This window comes from Macaca nemestrina, unplaced genomic scaffold (genome assembly GCF_043159975.1).
Source record: "Macaca nemestrina isolate mMacNem1 unplaced genomic scaffold, mMacNem.hap1 Scaffold_564, whole genome shotgun sequence".
NCBI classification, from domain to species: domain Eukaryota; kingdom Metazoa; phylum Chordata; class Mammalia; order Primates; family Cercopithecidae; genus Macaca; species Macaca nemestrina.
Window position 1 is genome coordinate 11,894 of NW_027257735.1, and position 23,464 is coordinate 35,357.

At 49.4% G+C, this 23,464-nt stretch overlaps 2 protein-coding genes across 4 annotated transcripts; both read left to right on the forward strand.

Moving 5' to 3' along the window:
* The first annotated feature begins 10,143 nt into the window (after positions 1-10,143).
* On the forward strand, positions 10,144-16,554 carry LOC139355395 (protein S100-A15A-like). Of its 2 annotated transcripts, none has more exons than XM_071090115.1 (3): positions 10,144-10,472; positions 13,534-13,763; positions 16,241-16,554. In XM_071090115.1, exons 1-3 carry the CDS (start codon positions 10,319-10,321, stop codon positions 16,376-16,378), a joined length of 522 nt encoding a protein of 173 aa, XP_070946216.1. In that variant the 5' UTR covers positions 10,144-10,318; the 3' UTR covers positions 16,379-16,554. The 2 variants fall into 2 exon arrangements, with proteins under 2 accessions (XP_070946216.1, XP_070946215.1); XM_071090114.1 differs by having other exon boundaries at positions 10,288-10,472; positions 16,202-16,554.
* Positions 16,555-21,939: 5,385 nt separating this feature from the next.
* LOC139361525 (protein S100-A8) lies at positions 21,940-23,046 on the forward strand. Of its 2 annotated transcripts, none has more exons than XM_071090112.1 (3): positions 21,940-22,039; positions 22,523-22,685; positions 22,835-23,046. In XM_071090112.1, the coding sequence occupies exons 2-3, from the start codon at positions 22,545-22,547 to the stop codon at positions 22,973-22,975; spliced, it is 282 nt and encodes a 93-aa protein (XP_070946213.1). In that variant the 5' UTR covers positions 21,940-22,039; positions 22,523-22,544; the 3' UTR covers positions 22,976-23,046. The 2 variants fall into 2 exon arrangements, with proteins under 2 accessions (XP_070946213.1, XP_070946214.1); XM_071090113.1 differs by lacking the exon at positions 21,940-22,039 and adding an exon at positions 22,201-22,223.
* Positions 23,047-23,464: the final 418 nt, after the last annotated feature.

A 23,464-nucleotide genomic window follows, 5' to 3' on the forward strand; every position in this document is an offset into this window, starting at 1 on the left:
ATCTGGCCAGGGCTATGCTGTGTCGGGGTCCCAGGCCTTGGGGTTTGGAGAGCCTCCAAAGCATTCACAGGGGATCCTTAGCCCTCCACCCTCTGTGGGGGCAGAGCTGGGGAGGGGATTCAACAACTGGGACCCCAACAGGCGGATGAATCCAGGGAGGAAGAAGACAGGGAAGGTCCTGTGCTCAGGTCCCACTGGGGACATTTCCACAGGAGTTGTCTCAGGAGATCCCAAAGGAGCAACAGACAGGTCTAGTTCAGCCACCTGGTTGTACAGATGTGGGCTTTTGGTGTCAAGTGAAGGTCACACAGCCCAGCTAATGGCAGAGCTGGCCTAGACCCAGGCTCCTGAGTCTTCGTCCACAGCCCTTTCCCTTCCTAGAGGCAGCACAGCAGACTGGGCACTGGGCACTGGGCACTTCTAGAAAACGCAAAGAGGTAGGTGAGACTTACCAGAGCTGGGAAGCGACACGAGGAGCAGGATGAGTGAGATGTGTGTGTTTGGAAAAAGAGCAATCCCTTTATAAGGCTCAGCCTGGCTCTTCCCAGGGGCTGGGAGGCCTCGGGCCACCTCTGTCATCTGTTTCTTGGAGCCTTGCCCTACATCAGGTGGGTGGGACACACCCAGGAGGCTGTGCTCAGGGTTTCTGACCAGGGAGCCAGGTCACCAGGTCCCACCCCACCCCAGAGACCTCACCTGGGGACTTCCCTGGCTCAACCTTGATTTGAGGGTAAGGCAGCCAGTGCATGTGTAGCAGCAAGTCAGGAAATGGGAGAAAAGAGCACTGGGCCTCTGGACCCAAAGAGGATGGAGTTTCAGACTCCTGAAGGTAGCATGGTCTTGTTTGTTTCCTCTCTCAGTCCTTCCACACAATTGTTGTGACAGCCTGTTCTACGACCCCACCATGTACTGAGCATTCTAATGTCCAGACATCAAGATACCTGCTGCTCCTGTATCCTCCTCAACCCTCATAGTCCTAAGAGGCAGGTGCTGCAATCTCTATTTTAGGAAAGGAGAAGTTGAGATGTTCCCAAGTTTACTCAGCTGGTAAACATAGCAAATCATCATACGAACACAGAAGAGGCAAAATCAAATCCTTACTCGTGTGCCCTGTGCTGTAGGTCTTGGGTCACATCAGGGGCTGCCCTACGGGAACTCAGAGTCCAGGGAGGGAAGCAGGGTTCCTTCATTGCTAACCATTGGTCAGCCCCTCACAGAAGCCCTGGACTCAGGTGGGGGGACTGGGGTCAAGGTCCCACTATCTAGGTTGGGTGGCGGAGAGACCCCCCGTGGAATGAGCCTGGAGGCAGGGAGTGGGAAAAGTTCTTTCCTGCCCCATGGCACTAACTTCCCAGAAAGTCTTCAGCGTTTTTCCTCCTCCTATGCAAAAGAGCCTGTGTAGGAGTTGGGAGCTGTGCCCTTGGCTATAATGTGCCCTACCCTGCTGTGGAAAGGCTGACCCAGGTAGGGGCAAGAGGATTGGGAAGGCATGGGAGTCCCTGGGGCATGGTGAGGAAAGGGAGATGATGAATCAGTGACATGGACATTTTCTGCTAACCCCTTCCAATGTTCCTTTTAGGGTACAAGAGAGTTCCAGGTTCATTTACTGCCAGCCCCTTAAGCACTCTGGGGCTCCATAGAGCTGATGTGATGTCTCCCTAGGTGGGACCTGTTTTCTCCACCCATCATATTTCTTCAAGTTCCTTCTCCATCAGTACTTATGTAACCAGGGGGGCCTGTTTCTCCCTCTCCCACTTCCCCATATGATGGCAATATTACTTTTAGTGGCAAAAGATACACACACAGAGACACACACACACACAGTGGAATACTGCTCAGCTATGAATAAAGAATGAAATCATGCCTTTCACAGCAACATGGATGGAACTGGAGGCTATTATTTTAAGTGAAATTACTCAGAAACAGAAAGTCAAATACTGTGCACCTTCACGTGTGAGTGGGAGCTACATCATGCATACAGATGGAGGTAGAGAGTAGAATCATAGACACTGGAGACTGCGAATTGCAGGAGGTCAGGTGGTGGGTGAAGGATGAGACATTTCTTGGTGGGTACAATGCTTGCTATTTAGGATGGCTACGTTAAAAACCTGGACTTCACCACTGTGCAATATATTCATATACATTTGTATGCAGGTTTTTGTGTGGACATAAGTTTGCAATTCTTTTGGGTAAATCCCAAGGAGTGTGATTTCTGGATCCTATGGTAAGAGTATGTTTAGTTTTTTAAGAAAGCACCAAAAACTGTCTTTCAAAGTGGCTGTATTATTTTGTGTTCCTGCTGTCAATGCATGAGAGTTCCAGTTGCTCCACATCCTTCTTCAGCATTTGGTGTTGTCAGTGTTCCAAATTTTGGCCATTCTCATAAGTGTTTACTGGTATCTCATTGTTGTTTTAATTTGCATTTTCTTGAGGACTTATGATGTGGAGCATCTTCTGATACGTTTATTTGTCACCTGCTGTGTCTTCTTTGATGAGATGTCTGTTCAGGTCTTTGGCCCATTTTCTAATTGGTTGGTTTGTGTTCTTATTGTTGAGTTTTAAGAGTTCTTTGTATGTTTTGGATAACACTCCTTTGTCTGATATTTCTTTTGTAAACATTTTCTCCCAGTCTTTAGCTTGTCTTTTCATTCTCTTGACAATATCTTTCACAAAGCAGAAATGTTTAATTTTCAAGAAGTCCAGCTTACAAATTCTTTTTTTATGGATTGTGCCTTGCTGTTGCATCTAAAAAGTCATCACCAAAACCAAGATGATCAAATTTCCTCTTATGCTACCATCTAGGGGTTTTGTAATATTGTGTTTTGCATTTAGGTCTATGATTCATTTTGAGTTATGTATCATCACTGTTTAGAAAAAAGGACCAGAGGAAAAGCAATACAAAAGGAATGAGGGACAACAATATTAATACAAGACAACAAAGAATTCTAAGAAAATGGATTAAATGAAAAAGAAGAATATTTCTTATTGATTAGTGTGCAAGTGACCAAGATATAATCATCTTATCCTTTTTTTCTTTCTTTCTTTCTCTTTCTTTCTTTCTTTCTTTCTTTCTTTCTTTCTTTCTTTCTTTCTTTCTTTCTTTCCTTCCTTCCTTCCTTCCTTCCTTCCTTCCTTCCTTCCTTCCTTCCTTCCTTCCTTCCTTCCTTCCTTCCTTCTTCTTCTTTCTTTCTTTCTTTCTTTCTTTCTTTCTTTCTTTCTTTCTTTCTTTCTTTCTTTCTTTCTTTCTTTCTTTCTTTCTTTCTTTCTTTCTTTTTGAGACAGATTTTCACTCTTGTTACCCAGACTAGAGTGCTATGGTATCATCTTGGCTCACTGCAACCTCCTCCTCCTGGGTTCAAGGATTCTCCTGCCTCAGCCTCCAGAGTAGCTGGGATTACAGGCCCACGTCACCACACCCAGCTAATGTTTGTATTTTTGGTAAAGATGGGGAGTGTCATCATTTTGGCTAGGCTAGTCTCGAACTTCTGACCTCAGTTGATCCACTTGCCTCGGCCTCCCAAAGTGCTGGGATTACAGGTGTGAGCTACCAGGCCCAGCAATAATAGTCCTAACCTTATACACACAAGAACATAATTTTGAATAATATAAAGCAAACACTGAAAGAAATTAATGGAAACTGACAAACTTATATCGCTTGGCAGGTTTTGGCAGATTCTGTCCAGAAACTCAACAGAGTCGTCAGATAACAAAACACCAGTAATAGTACAGAGCAGGACCGACAGATACTGCCACAGCCCAGAAGCAGCCCCGGACACAAGGCCCCGCAGATGTGTCCAATAAACACTAGCCTCCAGAAACAGGTGGCCAGCTGTATCTGGCTTGAAGACCATAATTTGATGATTCCTGATATAAACTATTTGAACAACACACTTAAATTTATTTACACACACATACATTCATAAATTCGTGCCCAACCATAGAGAATACACATAAATTTCAAACATACTTGAGACATCCAAAAAACTGATCATTTGTTTTTGCTAAAATGAAAATCTCAGCAAATTAGCTTTAATAGGGGCCTTATCTTTTGCACTTGCTGATCAGGTTGAACCCTGTGAGCCCTTCTCCTGTGTCATGTCTGGAACAAACACTCTCCATAAACCTGCCCCGCCCCATCACACATCCAACCTCCCAGCCACTGCTGATCCCCAGGAGAGCTCACAACAGGCTGGTCCTGAACAGGAATCTGGCTGGTTGATATCTTCATCTCCTCCTTCTTTTGGGGGAGCTCCCCTCTCCCCAGTCTGAGGTAGCGGCAACATCCTTCTGGATCTATTGAAGATCTCAAGTTGCTGAGGGAAGAGGACAGAAAACAATTTGTTCTTTTTGCTGTATTTTATCCATTCACTTATGCTATGAGTGCTGACTCTGTTCTGGGTGTGCGGATGTTGGGGTGGCAGGGAGATGGAATGGATGTGGACCGTGCTTTGACCAATGCTCTGGTCCCAGGAGAGAACTCCAATAAACCACTGGGTGTTGAGAGAGTGGAGTGGGACAGAGCCAGGAACCCCCGGGTCCCCAGGCAGTTCAGTGGTCACTTTCTCTGTGAAGCCTTCTCCAGGCAGAGCCATCATCCCCATGTCCCTGCGCATCTCAGTGACAGCCCTGGCTGCACATACACTATGTTTGCTGCCACCTGGCCCTGTCTTATATTGTGCCCCCAGCCTCCAGTGCAGAGAACTCCATAAACATTGGCCGAACTAGCAAGTGAGGCAGGTGTCTTCAGAAAGGTTCAGATAAAGTGTGTGGGAATTCAGAACAGAGGAAATCACTTTTCAGGTAGGGGAACCAGGGGAAGTTTTGTCGGGGCGCCCTTTCAATAGGCCATAGAGCACTTCCAGGAGCCACGGTGAGAGGGACAGGGCAGAGGGAGCCACAGGAATGTTCCGAGACAGCCAGCTGTTCTGTTTGGGGTCCTTCTGGGTGGTGTTGGCCGGCTGCATCTCTAGACTCGGGCAGCAGTTGGGAGAGCGGGACAGAGAGAGTTCCATGGTGTTCAGAAGAGATTATTCGGACTCAGTTCTGCTGTGAGCCACCCACACTGGAGGATCCATCCACACTGGAGGAAGAGGACACCCAGCTGCAGCCCAGAGCCTGTGGTCCCACTGTTAGGTTTTGAAGGGAAGGCAAGGGTTAAAGAAAGACACAGAGAGAGTCGGGGGCTCTATGGCAAGGCAGGTTTTCTGTCCAGCACAAGACCTGAGGAGGTGGGGGACCAGCTTAATGCCAGACGCCCTGCCGCTTACAGGCTGGGGTAATTTATAGGTCTAGGTGGGGGTCTGGGCAGTATGGCTTGCTCGCCGGGAGGATATTGATAAGATGTTCACACCATCGGGTGGTTTGGACCTTTTTCCGGCAGATGTGATAGGCTGTTCCTTGGATCTTTGCCCTGCAGGATACCATAGGGATGTTCCCTGAGTTGGGCCTTTGCCTGGCAGGGTATGATACGGGTGCTCTTGTGCCTTGTGGTCAGGCCCGAATCCACATGGAATGTTTCACTCTGACGAGGCTCCGCAAAATGGCAGGGGGCTTACAAAATGGTGCAGTTTGGACTAACACCCGCCATCCCGTCTAGAATGGGTTTGCTGGGAGGATTTAGTGTGAATTCTGTTGCCTGATAAAGGAGGTTGCTTTCTCGGAGGCCACACACACAGACAGTGCTGGGAAGTGACCCTTGTGTACCCCGAGAAATGTATCTGTTCAACCAAATTTCACGTTGGCCATGATCATTCCTCACCTCACCCAAGTTTAAGAGGCTGGGCCCTGTAGGTTAAAACTGGCAAGCTGGAGAAAGCAGTGGAGGCCACTGCAGGAAGGTTCTCTGGCCAAGGGGGACTTTACAATTTTGACTTACAGTCAGGGCTGTTCCTGTTACAGTTGGCCCCAGTCAGAGGCCCAGGATGAAACTCTGGCCCTGAGTGCAGAGACTTGGTTTTCTGTTTCCCGAATTTCCACATGGTGGCGCTACCGAGCACCCACCTCGCCCTGGTTGCTGAGGGAGGCAGCACCACGTAGCTGGGTCCTTCGCGGTTTCCGCCCTTCTTCAAGTTGTGAGTCCCACGTCGGGCACCAATCTTGCACCTTTAAAAAAAAGAGATTTTCACCAAAAGCTTCTGAAAGGCAGAGGGCTTTTCTTAATTAATTTGTATTCTTTTCTCTCTCCAATGCCTACCAGAGGGCACTGCACAAAATCATATACTGGGGATGTAATTGTTAATCGAGTAAGTAGAAACAGGAACAAATTAAGATAATTAAATTTTTTGTAATGGTGGGTTAAGTAAATCTTGATGCCTGTACACATGGAATCCCTGTGATGATGCGAAATGGACATTTGGTCTTTGTCCCTGTTCCTGACGCTGAGCGTCTGAAACCTCTGGAATCTCCTGAATGACAGGGGTGAGGGAGCATCTTTTGTTACTCATAACAATCCCCTTCCAGCCATACTGAGTGTGTGCTAATGAAGTGACTCTTCGTGGACCCCTAGACAGCTTCAGGATGGGGCTGGTTGCCAGAGGAAGCAACCATGTGATTGGAGGGCTGGAGCTTTCAGCCCCAGGCTGGGCCTCCAGAGAGCGGCTGGGGCAGGACTTCAATCACCAGTGGCCAATTATTTAATCAACCATGCTGAAATAAAGTGACTGCCATAGAAACCCCAAACAATGGGGCTCAGAGAGCTGTCGGGCTGCTGAGCAGGTGGGGTGCCGGAAGGGTGGGCGCCTGGGGTGGGCCTGGGAGCTCAGTGCTGCCCCTCATACGCTCTGTGTCTCTTCCACGTGACTTTTCCTATGTTGTATTATTTGTAAAGTGCCTTATGCCTAAAGTGCCTCCTTGAGTCCCGTGACCCCTTGTAGCAGATTATCCAACCTGAGGAGGGTTTTTTAGGAACCTCCAATTTTAGCCAGTCAGTCAGAAGTATGGGAGGTCAGGTGCTGCGATTGGCATCTGAAGTGGGGCCAGTGTTGTGGGGCTGAGCCTTCACCTTGTGGGGCCTGTGCTAACTCTAGGTAGTTAGGGTCAGAATGGAATTGCAGGATACCCCGGTGGTGTTCAGAGAGCTGGAGAATTGGTTGGTGTGGGGATTTTTAAAAAAAGGAAATATAACTCCCACACATTTGGAGTCAGAAGTGTTGTTAGGCAGAATGGTTCAGAAATTCCATATAATGTAGTTGTTTGGAATCAATCACTCAAAAATATTTAAGAATTGGGGAAATGTTTTAAACATAGTCCTAATTGAAAAAGCAGATGATAAAGCAGCTGGGAAAGGACAAGGCTGTGGCCCACAGGGTGGACTTGGAGTGGGGGTGGGGAGTGGGTTAATGGGACATGATTGCTCTGCGTGAGACAAGGCCACGGAACTCGGGAAACAAAGGTGGTTTTGAGCAAGAGTCATGTCAGATTTTGACAGGAGGCAGAACAGAGAGAAGATATCTTTACATAGGTGAAGCTTAGAGTTCGTGATAAAGTGTTCTCCGCCTTCATGTTCACAGTCAATTAATTTTCAACAAGCCTGCCAAGCCCATTCAATGGAGAAAGAATAGTCTTCAATAAACGGTGCCGAGACAAGTGGGCAGCCACATGCAAAATAATGAAGCCGTACCCCTTCCTTCCTTCGTACACACAAATTAACTCAAAATGGGTCACAGCCCTACACATAAGAGCTACAACTAAAACTCTTAGAAGAAAATATAGAAGTAAATGTTCAAGACGGAGGGCTTGAATGTCTTTGCATATGCTATTGAGGCTTTATGACTTTACTTTCCACCGTTAGACCTACAATCCACTTGGAATTGTCGTTTTGTCTGCTTGTGAGGTCTAGTTTCATGAGAATGAGCATCCAATTGATCCCATAAAATGTATCGAAAAGCTCGTGCTCAGCAGTGCCACTTTTGTCACAGAATAAATATACTACACATGTGTGTCTTTTTCCCAGGCCTCTGTTTAGTTCTGTTGATCTGTTTGTCCTTGAACCTGCCGGGCAGTATCTTAGTTACCGGAGTTATTATGATAAATCTTAATGTCTAGTACTGTGGATCCTCCCATGTCTTTTCTTTTTCATGATTCTCTTGGCTACTCTTGGCCTGGCTATATACTTTTTAGAGTTAACTTGTCAATTTCTATAATTTCAGTAAGAGCTTTGGGATTGGGATTGCACTGAATCTATGTTACATTTGGGAAAATGCCAGCTTTACAATAGCATATAAAGCTACTATGAACATGGCATATCCCTTACTAAAAATCTTTTAGTGGCTTCCTATCCTGCTTAAAGTCCAAATTTTGCAAAGTCCTCATTGGCTTGTCCTCTGCCTGCCCCTCAGACCTCATCTCCTGTCTCTCTGGGCTCCATTTACACCACTCCAGCCCTTCTTTCTGCCCGTCCATCAGCCCAGGCTGGCTCCCACCTGAGCACCTCTGTTCCAGCTCTTTCCTCTAACCATGGGGCCCTTCTCCTGCTCTCCCCAACGTTGGATTCCCTGTTATTCGGGGACAAGGTAATGTAGTGGATGAGAACGGGTATGTGGGGCCCATGGGCCTGGGTTTGAAACGTGCCTCTGCATTACTAGCTGTGTCCCTATCATGCTCCTGTAATTGTCATTCCTTGGGCTTCTTCAGCAATTGTTAAGAAGACAAGATGAATGGGTGGATGTAATGGGGCAGTGCTCAGCAAAGAAGAAGAACTTAATACTGTTAATCATCTTCTCACTCTCCAGCAGCCTCCTGGTCCTACAGAAGCAGCCTAGGGACTCCCTATGCTAGAATCTTACTCTTATTCTCTACACGGCAATAACGCACCCTTTCTTTCTCTTTATCACATTCTCTGTGAGGGTTCTAATGCATCTAGCAGCTCCCCCTTCAAGCACAGCCCATCTAACACACATTTCAGATACTCTTGAGGCTGTTGACTGGGATATCAAGTTGCTCCAATCCTAAAGATAATACAGGTCTGGAGAGAAGCAAATAGGTATATGCTGGTGAGAACTGGCAAAAATCCCTCAATATGCCATCAGTATAACCCGCTTCATCGTCAAGTACCATACGACATTTCTTTACTTTTTAAGGTAATTACTTGATCCTTTCCACCACCACCTCACCGCTGTCTTAGTCAGAAATTGAATATTATCCTTCTTGAAGTATTTCCAATCTTTGAGGTGTCTAAAACCCTGGTTGCAGCAGGAGCGGGGGTGGGGGTGCTTCAGGACCAGTTTCAGATAACCTCCTTTCTCAATTTCACCAGAAAGCGCTACTCCTTTGCTGTACTGGCTTCTGGATGTCACAGGACATTGCTTTCAGTGACTGGTCTGCGCACTGGAAAGACATGAAGATTGTGTCTGTCAAGATCACAATCTTGCCCTGGCCATGGGTGGTTGGGTTATGACATGGGAGATGCATGTTTGGCACCATGTTTATGGCTTTTTTCTAAGTACAGTACCCTGAAGTTTTGGCTAGATGTCTGTCTCCACCTACAGACTATGAGTTATTCAATTCATTTCCACCTGCTTTCTCCACAGCACCTAGCACAGGGGCACCTAGCACCTAACACGTGGCAAAATTCTGATAAACATTAAGGAAGAGTTGACATTAAAATGTATAAATAAAAGTAATTTAATGTCTAACAATAATGGATTCATAAGACAAATTCTGATAAATGCAAACAGATGATCGCAATGTACTCGCTAAAAATCAGGCTAGCATTGATTAAGCATGTGAGATGTTCACAGCATAACATCAAGCAAAAAGTGCAGTTACAGCGCAGCTGTGCAAGGGATCATCACTGGGTATTGGCATGGTGTAGGGGGTTGTTTTTTCCCAGAGTGAACAGAGGGTAGGGAGAAAAGGAGTGCAGTCTGCCCCCCATCCCCAGCCATAGGTCAGAAATGAAGTTTCTGCTGAACAACAAGCTATTATCCAGCAATTGTCCAATGGTGAACCACATGGGTATACCAAATTTGTTAATTAGATAGTTTTAAGGTTGTGTTTTTATTTTTGTTTCTTGGTTATAGACATTGCCATGGTGGACATTTTTCTGATTATTGTTTTTAACATCTGCTTAATTAACTGTTTCGGGATAAATTGCCAGGGTAATGCTGGCTGAATCAAAAAATTCAGTGCAATCTTTTGTGGCTTTAGCTTGGCAATGCTGAGAAATTCAAGTCATGTTTTTAGTTTAGAAACAAAGTGTATTGATGAAGCACTTGTTTGCTGGGGAAATCACTATGTTGAGTAGATAAGGCTCACTCAGCAAACTGGAAAAGCTGTTGGCTCCAGTATCTACCTATGATTTTCTCTCCAACCTTCAGGGATGCATAGATGGAGTCTCTGGTTTGATGACCTGTCCTTTGGCGCCCCCTTCTGGAAGACTCAGTCATCAGCCTGTGCGGGCCCTCCCAAGAGAGCTGTGTGGGGTGAAATGGGGCCAAGTAGAAGGGGCCAGCTGGGAGAAGTCTTGTGTTGGGGTGAGTTGGCAGAGGGGACCCCACCCATCACTCACACAAGGGCCCAGGTAGCATCTGTAAGGATGTCGAGCCTGAAGGTCTGGCCCCCTAAGAGTAGGGTGACTTCCACATTGCAGTTGGTGATTTACTAATGAACAAATCTGGTTCTACCACTTCTCTTTCACCTCCCATCCATCACTCAACTGATTTAAAAAATCCTCTATTAGCTTCCTCTCTTGTTTGTGTATCACAGTCTTGCCCTGGCCGTGGGTGGTGGGGGTTGTGAGGTGGGGGTGCATGTTTGGCACCAAGTCTGTGGTGCTTTTCTAAGTACAGTACCTCGGAGTTTTGACTAGATGTCTGCCTCCACTGACAGACTATGAGCTGGATAGGATAAAGTCCCAGCTACAGCTTGGCACAGAGTCTTCCGGTCTTGTCTCCCTCCTGCCTCTCCAGCCTTGTTTCTTCTAACTTCTTATGGTGCACCCTGTGGACTCCATCCCCTGAGCAGGCCGCACTCTTTTTAATTTAATTTTATTTTTATTTATACTTTAAGTTCTAGGGTACATGTGCACAATGTGCAGGTTTGTTACATATGTATACATGTGCCATGTTGGTGTGCTGCACCCATTAACTCGTCATTTACATTAGGTTTATCTCCTAATGCTACTCCTCCCCGCTCCCCCCACCCCTTGACAGCCCCCAGTGTGTGATGTTCCCCTTCCTGTGTCCAAGTGTTCTCATTGTTCAGTTCCCACCTATGAGTGAGAACATGTGGTGTCTGGTTTTCTGTTCTTGCAATAGTTTGCTGAGAATGATGGCTTCCAGCTGCATCCGTGTCCCTACAAAGGACATGAACTCATCCTTTTTTATGGCTGCATAGTATTCCATGGTGTGTATGTGCCACATTTTCTTGATCCAGTCTATCATTGATGGACATTTGGGTTGGTTCCAAGTCTTTGCTATTGTGAATAGTGCTGCAATAAACATACGTGTGCATGTGTCTTTATAGCAGCATGATTTATAATCCTTTGGGTATATACCCAGTAATGGGATGGCTGGGTCAAATGGTATTTCTAGTTCTAGATCCTTGAGGAATCGCCACACTGTCTCTTTTGCAACCCCAGGCCTTTGCCTGTGCCGTGTCCTCTGTCTGGAGCGCCTGGTCCTCCTTTCCTCCGTGCAACTCAAAATGTCTCTTCCAGTCGCAGCTGAAATATGACCTCCCTAAGGAAGTCCCCCTCAACTCCCCAGGCGGAAGGTGTTCCTTTCTGGGTGCCTGGAGCACCTGTCTGTGTCACTCAGTTGGCTTCCACGTGCCTAGTGACAGTGTGTGACTGTCCCCTCACACGTCCCCACCCTGTGAGCTGGCCCTGTGTCCGATGCATATTGCCTAGCAGAAGGCCTGGCACACTGGAGGCACTCAAGAATGTTTTTTGAATGAATGAAGGAATGAATGTGCTTCATGACGGTGGAGTTTGGGGGTTCGCTAATTGAGGGAGGACACCCCAGGGAGATGTAGTTAAGTGTGTGTCTGACCCCACCCAAGCCCTGGAGGTGGGAGGACAAGCTCTGAGGCAGGGAGACGATAATGGGACCTTTTGTGATTCTTAGATGCTTCAGATCCTGCTCCCAGGGATGTGGGCTCCTGAAACTGGTTGAGTTAATCTTAGCAAGTTAAGTGTTGTGATGTCACCTGAGAAATGCAATTAAGGCTCAGTCCTGCTGCTGAAGGACCTGTGAAGCATCACAACACTGGCTGCCATAATTGGAGGCGCTGAGGATGGGTGGGATGTGGGGCTTGGTGGTGGGTTCCCGGCTCACACAGCTGCCTCCTGCCTGAGCGCTGGGGAATCTCTGGGATCAACTACAGGTTGGATCTGTGGTTTTGGATCCTCACCTCAACAGTGACAGGTCAGTGCCTCTTCCAAGAGAATTGTGGGGTGAGGGTCTGTGTTGGGTCTGTGCAGGTTCTAAAAAGCAGAGGTGGGTACAGCTTACTTGTTTTAGAGAACATGTACAGTGTGGATGGACATCCTAACAGTACAATTGTGGCCCAAGCGGGGTGTAGGACCTGAACTGAAAGCAAGCCTTTGGGCTTGTTCCCAAAGACATGGGTTTGAGCAAAACTCCAGGTAGATCGGTTGTGTGATCTTGGGGAAATTGCTCATCCTTTCTGGGTTTCATTTTTCCCTTAGGAAAATGGGAGTAATGATGCCTGCTTCCTATGGTCCGCGTGAGGGTTACGTGGGATATGGGATAATTTGTATAAAGTGTTCACCTGGTGCCAGGCTGGTTCCACGAGCGGTGGAAGCAGCAGTTGTCCTGATTCCTATCTGCAGAGTCCAGGGAGCACCGCTGACTTGACAGGGAGATCTTGTCGCCCGAAAACTGGGGTCTCATCTCCACAGGAAGTGGGGAGTGGAAGGTCACAGGCATCAGGGCACCAGAGAGGAGCGGCACAGAGGCTCCGGGGGGGCCGTGGGATGTAAGGGCTGAAGGGATGGTGCTGATGGCATGGGGACTCCCTTTGGAGAGGGTGGCACAGTGTGGTGGCAGCAGGAAGACAGGTGGGATCCACTTGCTGCCTGTACATTCAACTGGGAAAGAAAACAATCGCTCAGGAGCAGGGCCCAGTTTTCCACATAGTGTGGTTATTCTAATATTGTTTGTCGCACAAGACAGCTTATGGTAGTGCGGATTCTGCCTTTTCAAGGGTTTAAAAGTGTTTCTATTGGAAAACAACACAAACACTGACTTGCTTCAGAGTCTTTAGTTTCTCCCCATTCTTGACTTGAGGCATCTGCTAAATTGGGGTAGGTTGGAGGGAGGAGGATGCAGCTCCTGTGTCCAGGAACCCCTCAGTCCCAGCAAACAGAGTCCTGTCTTGAGAATTTTCAGGGAAGCATCTTGCAGGGCAGCGACTTTGAGTCACGTTTGCACGGGGTCGGATGAGTGCAGGGGTCTTGGTGGCCTGAGACTGGGTGTGGGAATGTGGGCAGGTACAAGAGGGAGAAGGCTCTTGGAGGAAGCACCATCTGCTGTGGACTGGCTGGGACAAGGTGCTGCTCTCTCCTCCCAGATTCTCCACCCACTGTCCCCGGCTGCTGCACCCCTGCACCTCCACGTCTGCCCCCTGCCCGGGGCCAGGGCCCATTAGTCATGACAGACACCCCAGTGGAGGAATCCCTCTTCCAAATCATCCACTGCTTCCACCAGTATGCAGCCCGGCAAGGCGATGTGGAGACCCTGTCCCTGCAGGAGTTGCAGGCCCTGCTCGTGGACAACGTGCCCCGCTTCATGGACAGCTTGGTACGCAGGGTCTGGGATCAGGGTGGGGGTTGAAGTGGGGCCCGGGCACCAATACAGGGTGGATTCTGGGGTGGCAAGTGAGTGTTGAAAGCAAATGCTGAGGTTATTACAGAGGGCGCTGTCTCTCATGAGAATCTTTTTTTTTTTTTCTGGAGATGGAACCTGACTCTGTCGCCCAGGCTGGAGTGCAGTGGCGCAATCTCTGCTCACTGCAACCTCCGCTTCCCAGGTTCAAGTGATTCTCGTGCCTCAGCCTCCTGAGTAGCTGGGATTATAGGCGGCCACTATCACGCCTGGCTAATTTTTTGTATTTTTAGTAGAGATGGGGTTTCACCATGTTGGCCAGGCTGGTCTTGAACTCCTGGCCTCAAGCAATCCACCCGCCTTAGCCTCCCAAAGTGCTGGGATTACAGGTGTGAGCAACCGTGCCTGGCCCTGAGAATCTTTAATTCACGGGATGGTGGGATCTGTGGCCACAGTGGAGTGGCCCCAGCACAGCTGTGTTTCTTGTCCTTCCCTCTCCCAGAACTCCCTGCCTGGCCTCCCTCCAGCCCAAACTTAGCTGATTTCCTGGAACTCAGTCCTAACTCCAAACCTGTTTATGCCTCTGCCCATCTACTTCCTGAGTACAGGCCCTCCACCTCCCCTCTGCCCACAGGCTCATCGAGGCAGTGCCTCTGCCCCTCACCCCATGCCACCTTCCAAGCCCTTTGAATTTAGCCCATTCTCCTGGGCTGCACAAGCCTGGGCCTCCTGCTCCCATGCATGGGGGAGGCATAGCAGGAGCTGCGGTGGCCCCCCTAACCAAAGTAGGAGTAGGGTGGGGTGGGGTTAGGAAATATTACTTCCCCTTCCACCTCCTGTCCCCAGAATCTCTCAGATCTGGACAGGCCCAGTTCCCAAATCCAGGCTTAGACAGCCCTCAGGCCCTGCCCATCTTCTTTGTCATCAGACCCAGACCCATGATTACTGGGCTCCTTGGGACCTGCAAGGCCTGCAAGGGTGTGTGTGGGGTGCTCCTGTCTAGCCATGCCCCGGGGTGTCTGGACTGTCATCTCCAGAGGACTTCTGGTCCATCCTGACTCAAGGCCACTCCATCCAGGAAAACGCTCTTCTTTGGTCACTTCCCGTCTCCCCAGCCTTGCCTCTGCTTACTGGAGTGTTACTCTGAGGGCTGTAGAGAGGGACGGAGCGAGGGGGAAGTGATTGTGGGTGGTCCTGTTTCCAGGAAACCTTGTCCTTTCTAGGGCAAACTGTACCAGGACGGCCCGGACCCTGCACTCATGGGACTCAAAGCCCCACCAGGGTACAGGGCCCTTGGGGACAGACCCTGGACACAGGGCAGCCCTGGGGAAGGTGGGCCGAGGTGAGAGAAGCTGGGAGAGCCTGTCCCAGGCGGGAAGCCTCCAGCTCCTCTCTGGGTGACCAGCTTTGTGGAACAGTTAAGATCACAGGAACAGGTGGTGGGGGTGGGCCCTGAGGAGACAGAGGCTGCAAACCTGCCCACAGCTGCTTCCCCCAAATGGTTTCTAGGGCTTCACACTGGCTCCTCATGCCCACCAGCCAAATCTTGCTGAAAGCTGCCTCATCTGCCCTGCCCAGTGCTCCCGATGTCCACCTCGTGTCTTCCCGCTCTGTCCCTGTGCTGTGCTCTGGCCTGTGACTTTCTTCATGCTGTTCCTTCCAGCTCAAATGCGTCTTTCCTCTCCTCTACGATCCCCATTTCTCAGCCCTCAGGGCCATATCTGGGCCACCTGCCTCGGAACAACCTGGACAGCTCCAGGGCTCCTGGCTTTGTCCTTTCCCTCGTTCTGCGCTCTATGTGGGCCCGGTGCCCGGGGGTCAGAGGTTCGCATGCTATGCCTCTGCCTGGGAATTGCTCCCGAAGCAGGCAAATGCACAGGCATGCAAACCTCTGACCCCCTGGGCACTAGCCTTGCAGCAGCGCTGGGGATGCAGACTTGAGGGCCAGGTCGACTCTGCTCCTGGGGAGCTCCCAGTGTGGAGGAGGAAGGCACCGCCCTGCCTTGAGGAAGCCCTGGCTGGGATGTCCCTCCAGAGGAGCCTCCAGCCCAGCTGTGAAGAGAGGCATAAACAGCTGCTGCCGGTGGATGCAAAATTGTCTGGGATGCCAGGGCTGCCTGGGCACTGAACACAGTTAACCATCAGTGGTGCCCAGTTTACCTCCTTTGTCTGCACACATGCAGCTGGCTCCAGGCTTGGTTATGGGGGCACCCACCATGCCCCTGTCTCTTGAGCCTGATTTTGCAGCATTCAGAGTCCTAGTCACTGACTATTGGAGTGAGGAGTCATTTCCTGTAAGCCCTTGCAGGCAAGGCCAGGCCACAGTTACCCCATCCCCTCCCAGTGGGCTGTGGGGAGCCTGGCAGGTGGGCTGCAGGCCTGGGTGGGTGGTTGACACTCTGCCTGCTTCTCAGGGCCGGAAGGAGCCGTACTATATCACAGAACTGTTCCAGGCTGCAGACAAGAACAAGGACAACCAGATCTGCTTCGATGAGTTCCTCTACATCTTGGGAAAGCTGGTGAAGGACTACCACCTGCAGTACCACCGGCAGCTGTGCGCTCACCACTGTGCTCGACACAGCCTCTACTAGAGGGAGCTCAGGCAGCCTCCTGCCCACCGGAGCCTGACCCAGGAGGAGGTGTGGCCTGGCTATCAGGAACTGAAAGGAGAACCCAGCTGTGTGTGTCTGTGTGTGTGTGCACATGTCTGTACCTGTCTGTGGAAAGGAGAGCCGTGTGAGAGAGAATAAAGCAATTTCATACATATTTCCAAGGATTTGTCAGTATGTGGTTCTGGGCTTCACCTACAATCCAGAAAAAGAAGTTTCAGTCCCAACCTGGGAAAGATCTATTTTAGATGAATGAAATAGCCCTTGCCTCCAGGAAGCTCCTGTTTGAGTGGAAGAAACAGCTTCTATCTCCAGGGAGCCCCTGTCTGAGGGGGCAGACACGCTCCTACCTCCAGGGAGCCCCTGTCTGAGGGGGAGATACAGCTTATATCTCCAGGGAGACCCTGTCTGAGGGGGGAGACACGCTCCTATCCCCAGGGAGCCCCTGTCTGAAGGGGAGACACAGCTTATATCTCCAGGGAGACCCTGTCTGAGGGGGAGACACAGCTTATTCCTCTAGGGAGTTTATATCTGATGGGGGAGACACCATGTCTGATTCCAGGGGGCCCCATCTGATGGGGAGACAGTCCCCACCTGCAGTGTTCAGCCTGAGAAGGAAGAGTCTCCTTTCCTGGGGAGATAGACAGCGAGGCCTCATCCATGGTCACTCACTCACCCACCACGCAGGTGGTAGCACGGGGTGAGGGTAGGGGTGAACTAACATGCCCCTCTGACAGCATCCCTACTCTGAAAGAGAGCCTCAAGAATCGGCGAGCAAGGGTGGGGCTGAGCCTGGGACGAGACCAGGATAAGGAGGCAGGTGCATTTCTAGCAGAGGGAACAACAGTAGAAAATCATAAAGTATGTCCGGGAGCAACAGAAAGTTTGCTCAGAAATTAGCGTTCATGGAGAAAAGAGTAGAAAGTCAGCTTGAATGGGTGGGTTAGGACCAGAGTCTGGAAGTCCCTGAAAACTGAGCATTGGAATTTGGACGGTATCCTTTTGGTAAGGGATCCTGAGTTGTTAAGTGTGGGGAAGGGGTGAGGGCCCTGGGACCAGCTCTGCTTTAGGAAACTAGTGGTGGGGGTTTGGGGTGGAGGAAGACAGAGCAGACCTGCAGAGGCTAGCTGGAGGCTGTGAAGAAGAGGTAAACAGCTTCATGGGGACGGAAGCGAGGAGGCATCAGAAAAGGCAGAATGTCAAAGCCCGGACCTGGGCAAGGACTGAGGGAGAGGAGGATCCAGAATGAGCTGGAGGTTTCAGGCGCTGGCGATTGGCATGGGACTTCAGTGCCTGGGTGGGAGCCAGTCTGCAGGGAAAATTGTGTGCTGGGTTTGCACATGCTGAGTCAGACACTGACAGGAGCTGAGCCAACAATCCAGTCTGGCAGAACCACAGACACCTGTTAAGGGAACAGCAATGAGTAGAACCTGGGTGACAGTCAACCCAGGAAGGCTTCCTGGAGGAGAGGAGGGTTGAGTCTGTTTTTTTCTACAACATGATGATGGATGTGAGGCTTACTTCTGACCGAGGGCTATTCATGACCCACTGATCCAAGTCCTCCGGTGTCCTCCCTGACACCACCCACCTGAGACCTGCCCCTGCACTTGCTCTGTTTCTTTTTCCTCTTCCTCTCTCCTGGGACATCAGGAAATTAATGCAGAATCTCTTAGGGAGGGTCTCCTCTGCCTTCAGGAACTGCCAGAGCCCATTTTAATGGGTTGTTTTCTTCTGAGGGTTGGTCTGGGAACCGGTGTCCTGAGCTTACTGAGATAGAAATCATGGATTTTGAAAGAGTGATGGAAGGTGATGCACCACCTGTGCACAGGACTGCAGGGTCACTTAAGAAACTTGGTCTGGTTCCCTCTCCATCTGGTCCTTTGCGCCAAACGTGGTGGGTTGTCCCTGGAGCTGAGCTGGAGACCTTTTTTCTCATCAGTCAGGCTCTGGGGCAGAATTTGCCCCCGTTTGCTCCAGACCTGGCCTGCTGTCCCTCCCACACTTGCCATCAGCTTAGTTTGCCTTTCAGGACCCTCCTTGGGAGATGTCTGCACCCCATTCCCCTTTTCATTCTCTCCTGTGGAGGGGCATCTTCTGCTGCACTGTGCTTGTTTCGTACTCTCCACCGAGACAGGATCTCAGCGTCCCCATAAACGCTCAGCAGGTGCTTGGGGAAGGAATGCAGAATTGGAGCCCATGGGACTGGAATTGATGACCTGGATCTGTGCTCCTTCCCGCAGGCCCCTGGCTGTGTCTAGAGGCATGAAGACCATTGCCTGAGTTACTTAGGCCACTCTTCTTCCAGGCCCAGGGGAGAAATGTCGGTCTCACCTGAGAGGTGCTGGGCTCCACAGGCATTGAGTACGAAGCAGGGGCGCCCAGCCTGAGCCCTCCCTGCCCCTCTCCTGCCCCCTTCTGGGGGTTTCTTCACCAGCTCTGCCTGCTCTGTCCTCATTTCCTTGGCCTCAGGATTGGGCCTGTCAGGTCTGTTGGGACACACCCAGGGACTGAGCCCTTTCCTGTAAACATGACCAGGTTCTGCTCCCTCTAGGTTGCCCCATGTCCGCCAGGCTGCTTACAGCCTCTGCCTTTCCCCCCACATGCTTACCCAAGTCCTGGTACCTTTTGCTGCAAGGTCAGTTCAGCCTGGCTCCTGCTGCCCCAAAAGCACCCAAGGCTGTCTGTCCAGGGGCACAGTTTCTGGGGAGGGCGCGACATTCCATGATCTTGCCGATCAACCTGTACATGGTGTGGGGAGGAGGTCACCACTCGGGACTCCCTCACTGGACCTGAGAAAGGACCTGGAGTAATGCCCTATGCCTCAGTTTCCCCATCTGCCAAATAGGGATAATTATGCTTGTAATGTCCACATCACAAGGTTTCTGGGAATATCAAATGAGTCAGTGGATGCAAAATACTTTGAAAATATGATGCGGTGCTTTGAGGCAGGTCCTGTTAGGCCAGGTCACATAGGACAGTACGTGGTGAATAATAGGTATTAACCAAGGGTGGATCCTTGGTTGACAACTTGTCATGTCAGATATGGCGTTGTTTTCCTATAAGAGCTTGATTCACCTTTTGTCAAGGAAGTTAGACTGCATTTGGTTGATGAATTGATACCCTGCCTTCTTCCAGAAATGATTTAAGATGGCTGAGTGTGATAAAGAGAATTTCTGCCTTGGATAAGGGAAAGGCCAAACTTAATTTTGTATTCATTTATCCCCTCAATAAGTATTAATTGAACACTTAGTAGGTGCCAGGCCCTAGGGTTGTGAAAAGAAATGTGATTTCTTTTCTAAATGGTCTCCTGGTCCCAGAGAAAAGACAGAAAATAAACAAATGAATCATAACATAGCAGGGCAAATGCTGTGATGGGTAAGGATTTGGGTAGTGTGGAGGAGAGAAGAATTAACTCTGCATTGATGGCGTGAAGGCAGGCAGATCAGGGATGGACTTGGAGCGGATGATGCCTGAGCTGGATCAGGAAGGGTGAGGAGGACATTACCGGGACAAAAGACATTACAGGCGGGAATAGGAAGTGGATGCTGTCACATCACATCATGAGTCACTCAATCATTTGATACGCTGAATTACTAAGTCTCCCTGTGGGGCTCAGTTTCCTCATCTGTACAATAGGCATTGTAATAGTACATACATCACTGGGTTAGTGTGAGAATTAAATGATCAATGCAAATAATGCAACTAATCTAAGTGAGCACTTAGAATAGTTCCTGGACGTGGGAAATGCCCAGTGAGTGTTAACTAGTATTTTGCCATGATTTGCTCTGATCAGTGATTGTGGCTGCTGTTATCGTGTGTGCTGGACTCTGTGCTGGGTCTCCAGTGGCTCACATCCAGAGAGAGCTGGATTTATTTTGGAGGGTGAAAGGCTCCCTGTGTGTTTATACAATGGCTCAGGCCCTTGTGCAGTGCAGAGGGACCCCAAGAAGCCTCCATCTCCCAGGGCATGGTGCATCCCCAGCTTCACAGAACAGGAGAGCTGTGGAGGAGTGTGGGCAGCAGGGTAGGAATGGATTTAGCCCTTGGCAACAACACACGTCCCCACAAAACATTTTCTTCATCCATTCATCTGTTGAGGGACACTTGGGTCGCTTTCACCTTTTGGCTCTTGTGAATAATGCTGCTATGAACATGAAGGTATAAGCACCTGTTTGAATCTCCCTGCATTCAATTCTTTTGCATATATACCAGGAGCAGAATTACTGGATCATGTGGTAATTCTGTGTTTATTTATTTGAGGAACAAACTTGCAGTTTTCCGTTGCAGCTGCACTATTTTACATTCCCACCAACAGTGCATTCGGCTTCCAATTCTCTATGCCCTCGCCAACACTTGTTATTTTCTGGGTTTTAAAAGAAGTAGTAGTCATCCTGGTGGGTGTCAGGTGGTATCTCATTGTCGTTCTGCTCCATGTTTTCCTAATGATTAGTAATTTTCATGTGCTTATTGGCCATTTGTATATCTTAATTTTGAGTCTTTTCCCCATTTTTTGATTGGTTTGTTTGTCTTTTGTTGTTGAGTTATAGGGATTCTTTTATATTCTGGATATTAATCCATTATCAGATATTTGTTTTACAAATATTTTCTTTGTAACAACAGAAACACACCACAGTCTTCAGGGTTGGAAGCCAGTTAATCTTAGTGGCATTTTGTTAGTGGTGGGGAGAGGATTTGTTTCTCCTGAAATTCTGGGGCATTGACCACCTCCTCTTCTCCTCTTAGGCATGAAGCATGTCTAGCTTCTCCAAAGAACCCCTCCCCTCCACTACCTCAGAGTTAGCTTCCTCTCTTCAGCCTGTGATCCTGGGGTCCCAGACACAATAATTAACCGAGAGAGGGTGAGAGGCTCCCTGCTGTGTTTATGCAAAGGTTCAGGCCCTTGTGCAGTGCAGAGGGACCCCAAGCAGCCTCCATCTCCCATGGCATGGTCCATCCCCAGCTTCCCAGAACAGGAGAGCTGTGGAGGAGTGTAGGTAGTAGGGTAGGAATGGATATAGCCCTTGGCAACAACACATTTCCTCACAAAGCACCCACCCACCAAAAAGAACAACAACAATAGTTTTAGTTTTTAGTAATGAGAACAATAGTTTTCATTACTAAAAGCCATCAGCCAGGACAAGTGTTCTCAACCCTTTTGCCGTCTTTGGACCCTTGGAAACTCTGATGGAAGCCATGAAGGAATGTTCTCATTGAGTGCATGCACTCAAAATGATGCATTCAACTTCAATTCAATTTCAGGGATGTACATCCTGACCAACAAAGAAGGGGATTAGCAGTCCCAGTAGTGGAGAGGGAATGGGAGTGGGAATCTGGTGGATCAAGCAAGTGGATGTCAGTAGCCCAGAAAAAGAGCCCCACTTCCTGCTTTTTCCTTCTGGGCACTATTGCCTAGCAAATGCCTTCCTCTTTCCGCTTCTCCTACCTCCCCACCCAAAATTTTCATTCTGCACAGTGATTGCCACATTCACCTGGTTGAGAAACCAGAGACTGTAGCAACTCTGGCAGGGAGCAGCTGTCTCTGATGGCCTGAAGCTGTGGGCAGCTGGCCAAGCCTAACCGCTATAAAAGGGAGCTGCCTCTCAGCTCTGCATGTCTGTTGTCTGCTGTCTTTCAGAAGACCTGGTAAGTGGGACTGTCTGGGTTGGCCCCACACTTTGGGCTTCCCTTGGGGAGGGTCAGGAAAGAGGAGCGGCCTTCCTGAGAGTAGAGAGAGAAAGCTCAGGGAGGTCTGGAGCAAAGATACTCCTGGAGGTGGGGAGCGAAGCAGGGATAAGGAAGGAGTGCATCCTCCAGCACCTTCCAGTGGGTAAGGGCACACTGTCTCCTAGGCTGGACCTTTCTTGGGCAGTGGGTGGGGTGGTAAGGAAAGTCGACAGGTCCCGTGTGTGTGCATATGCCTCTGTGTGAACGGACCCTTCCCCTTCCCACACCTGTATCCCTATCATCCCCTCCTTCCCACCAGAGCCATAACCATCTGCTGGTTTGGTTATTTGGAGAGTGCAGGCCAGGACAAGGCCATCGCTTGGGGCATGAACCTTCTGATTACTGCCCTGGGCAGATGCAAACTCCCTGCCATGGGATTCCCAAGAGAGTTCTGTTTTTCAGGTGAGGCAAGTCCGTGGGCATCATGTTGACCGATCTGGAGAAAGCCTTGAACTCTATCATCGACGTCTACCACAAGTACTCCCTGATAAAGGGGAATTACCATGCTATTTACAAGGATGACCTGAAGAAATTGCTAGAGACCGAGTGTCCTCTGTATATCAGGGTGAGGAGGGGCTGGTGTGGTGGGGGCTCTCTGCCTGGTCCTGGGGCTGCCCTGGGCCAGCGGTCCTCCCTGCTGCCCTTTGTAGATGGCCACGCCTTGGTTGTCTCTGAGATCTTTAAACTCTGGCTTCTGCTCCTCAATCTTGACAGAAAAAGGGTGCAGATGCCTGGTTCAAAGAGTTGGACATCAACACCGATGGCGCAATTAACTTCCAGGAATTCCTCATACTTGTGATAAAGATGGGCGTGGCAGCCCACAAAGAAAGCCACAAAGAAGACCACAAAGAGTAGCTGAGTTACTGGGCCCAGGGGCTGGGCCCCTGGACATGTACCTGCAGAATAATAAAGTCATCAATACCTCAGGCATCTCTCATTCGTGCTTTTGTGGGATGAGGTTCCTCGGTGTGGAGGGAGGGTTGGAAAACCCAAAGGAAGAAAAAGTAATCTATATTACCCAATCCCACCTCTCACAAGCCTTTCCTGCTTTACCCCTCATCTGGCCTCTACCCCACACTCCCTTCCAGCTCCACCATATTGAGCCATTGGATTTGAGGCTTAAGGATTCCAAAAAGTCCATGACACTATAGCTGATGATTTTACTAGTAGTTCTGAAATGGATCGGGGATTTGGGAACAGGGTGGTATAAGAACAACTGATACTGTTCTCTAAGCTAAATTTTAGTTTCCAGTTAAATGTCTTAGATGTGGCTCTTGGGAAATTAGGTTGATAGCTACATAGAAGAGTGTGTGTGTGTGTGTGTGTGTGTGTGTGTGTGTGTCT

Excerpts from the sequence above, each read along its gene's own strand:
- LOC139355395 (XM_071090114.1), top strand. The coding sequence starts at position 10,319 with ATGCATAGATGGAGTCTCTGGTTTGATGACCTGTCCTTTGGCGCCCCC. Across the intron at positions 10,473-13,533 it reads GGGAGAAGTCTTGTGTTGGG|ATTCTCCACCCACTGTCCCC; the intron begins GTGAGTTGGCAG and ends CTCTCCTCCCAG. Across the intron at positions 13,764-16,201 it reads CCCGCTTCATGGACAGCTTG|GGCCGGAAGGAGCCGTACTA; the intron begins GTACGCAGGGTC and ends CCTGCTTCTCAG.
- LOC139361525 (XM_071090112.1), top strand. The coding sequence starts at position 22,545 with ATGTTGACCGATCTGGAGAAAGCCTTGAACTCTATCATCGACGTCTAC. Across the intron at positions 22,686-22,834 it reads AGTGTCCTCTGTATATCAGG|AAAAAGGGTGCAGATGCCTG; the intron begins GTGAGGAGGGGC and ends CAATCTTGACAG.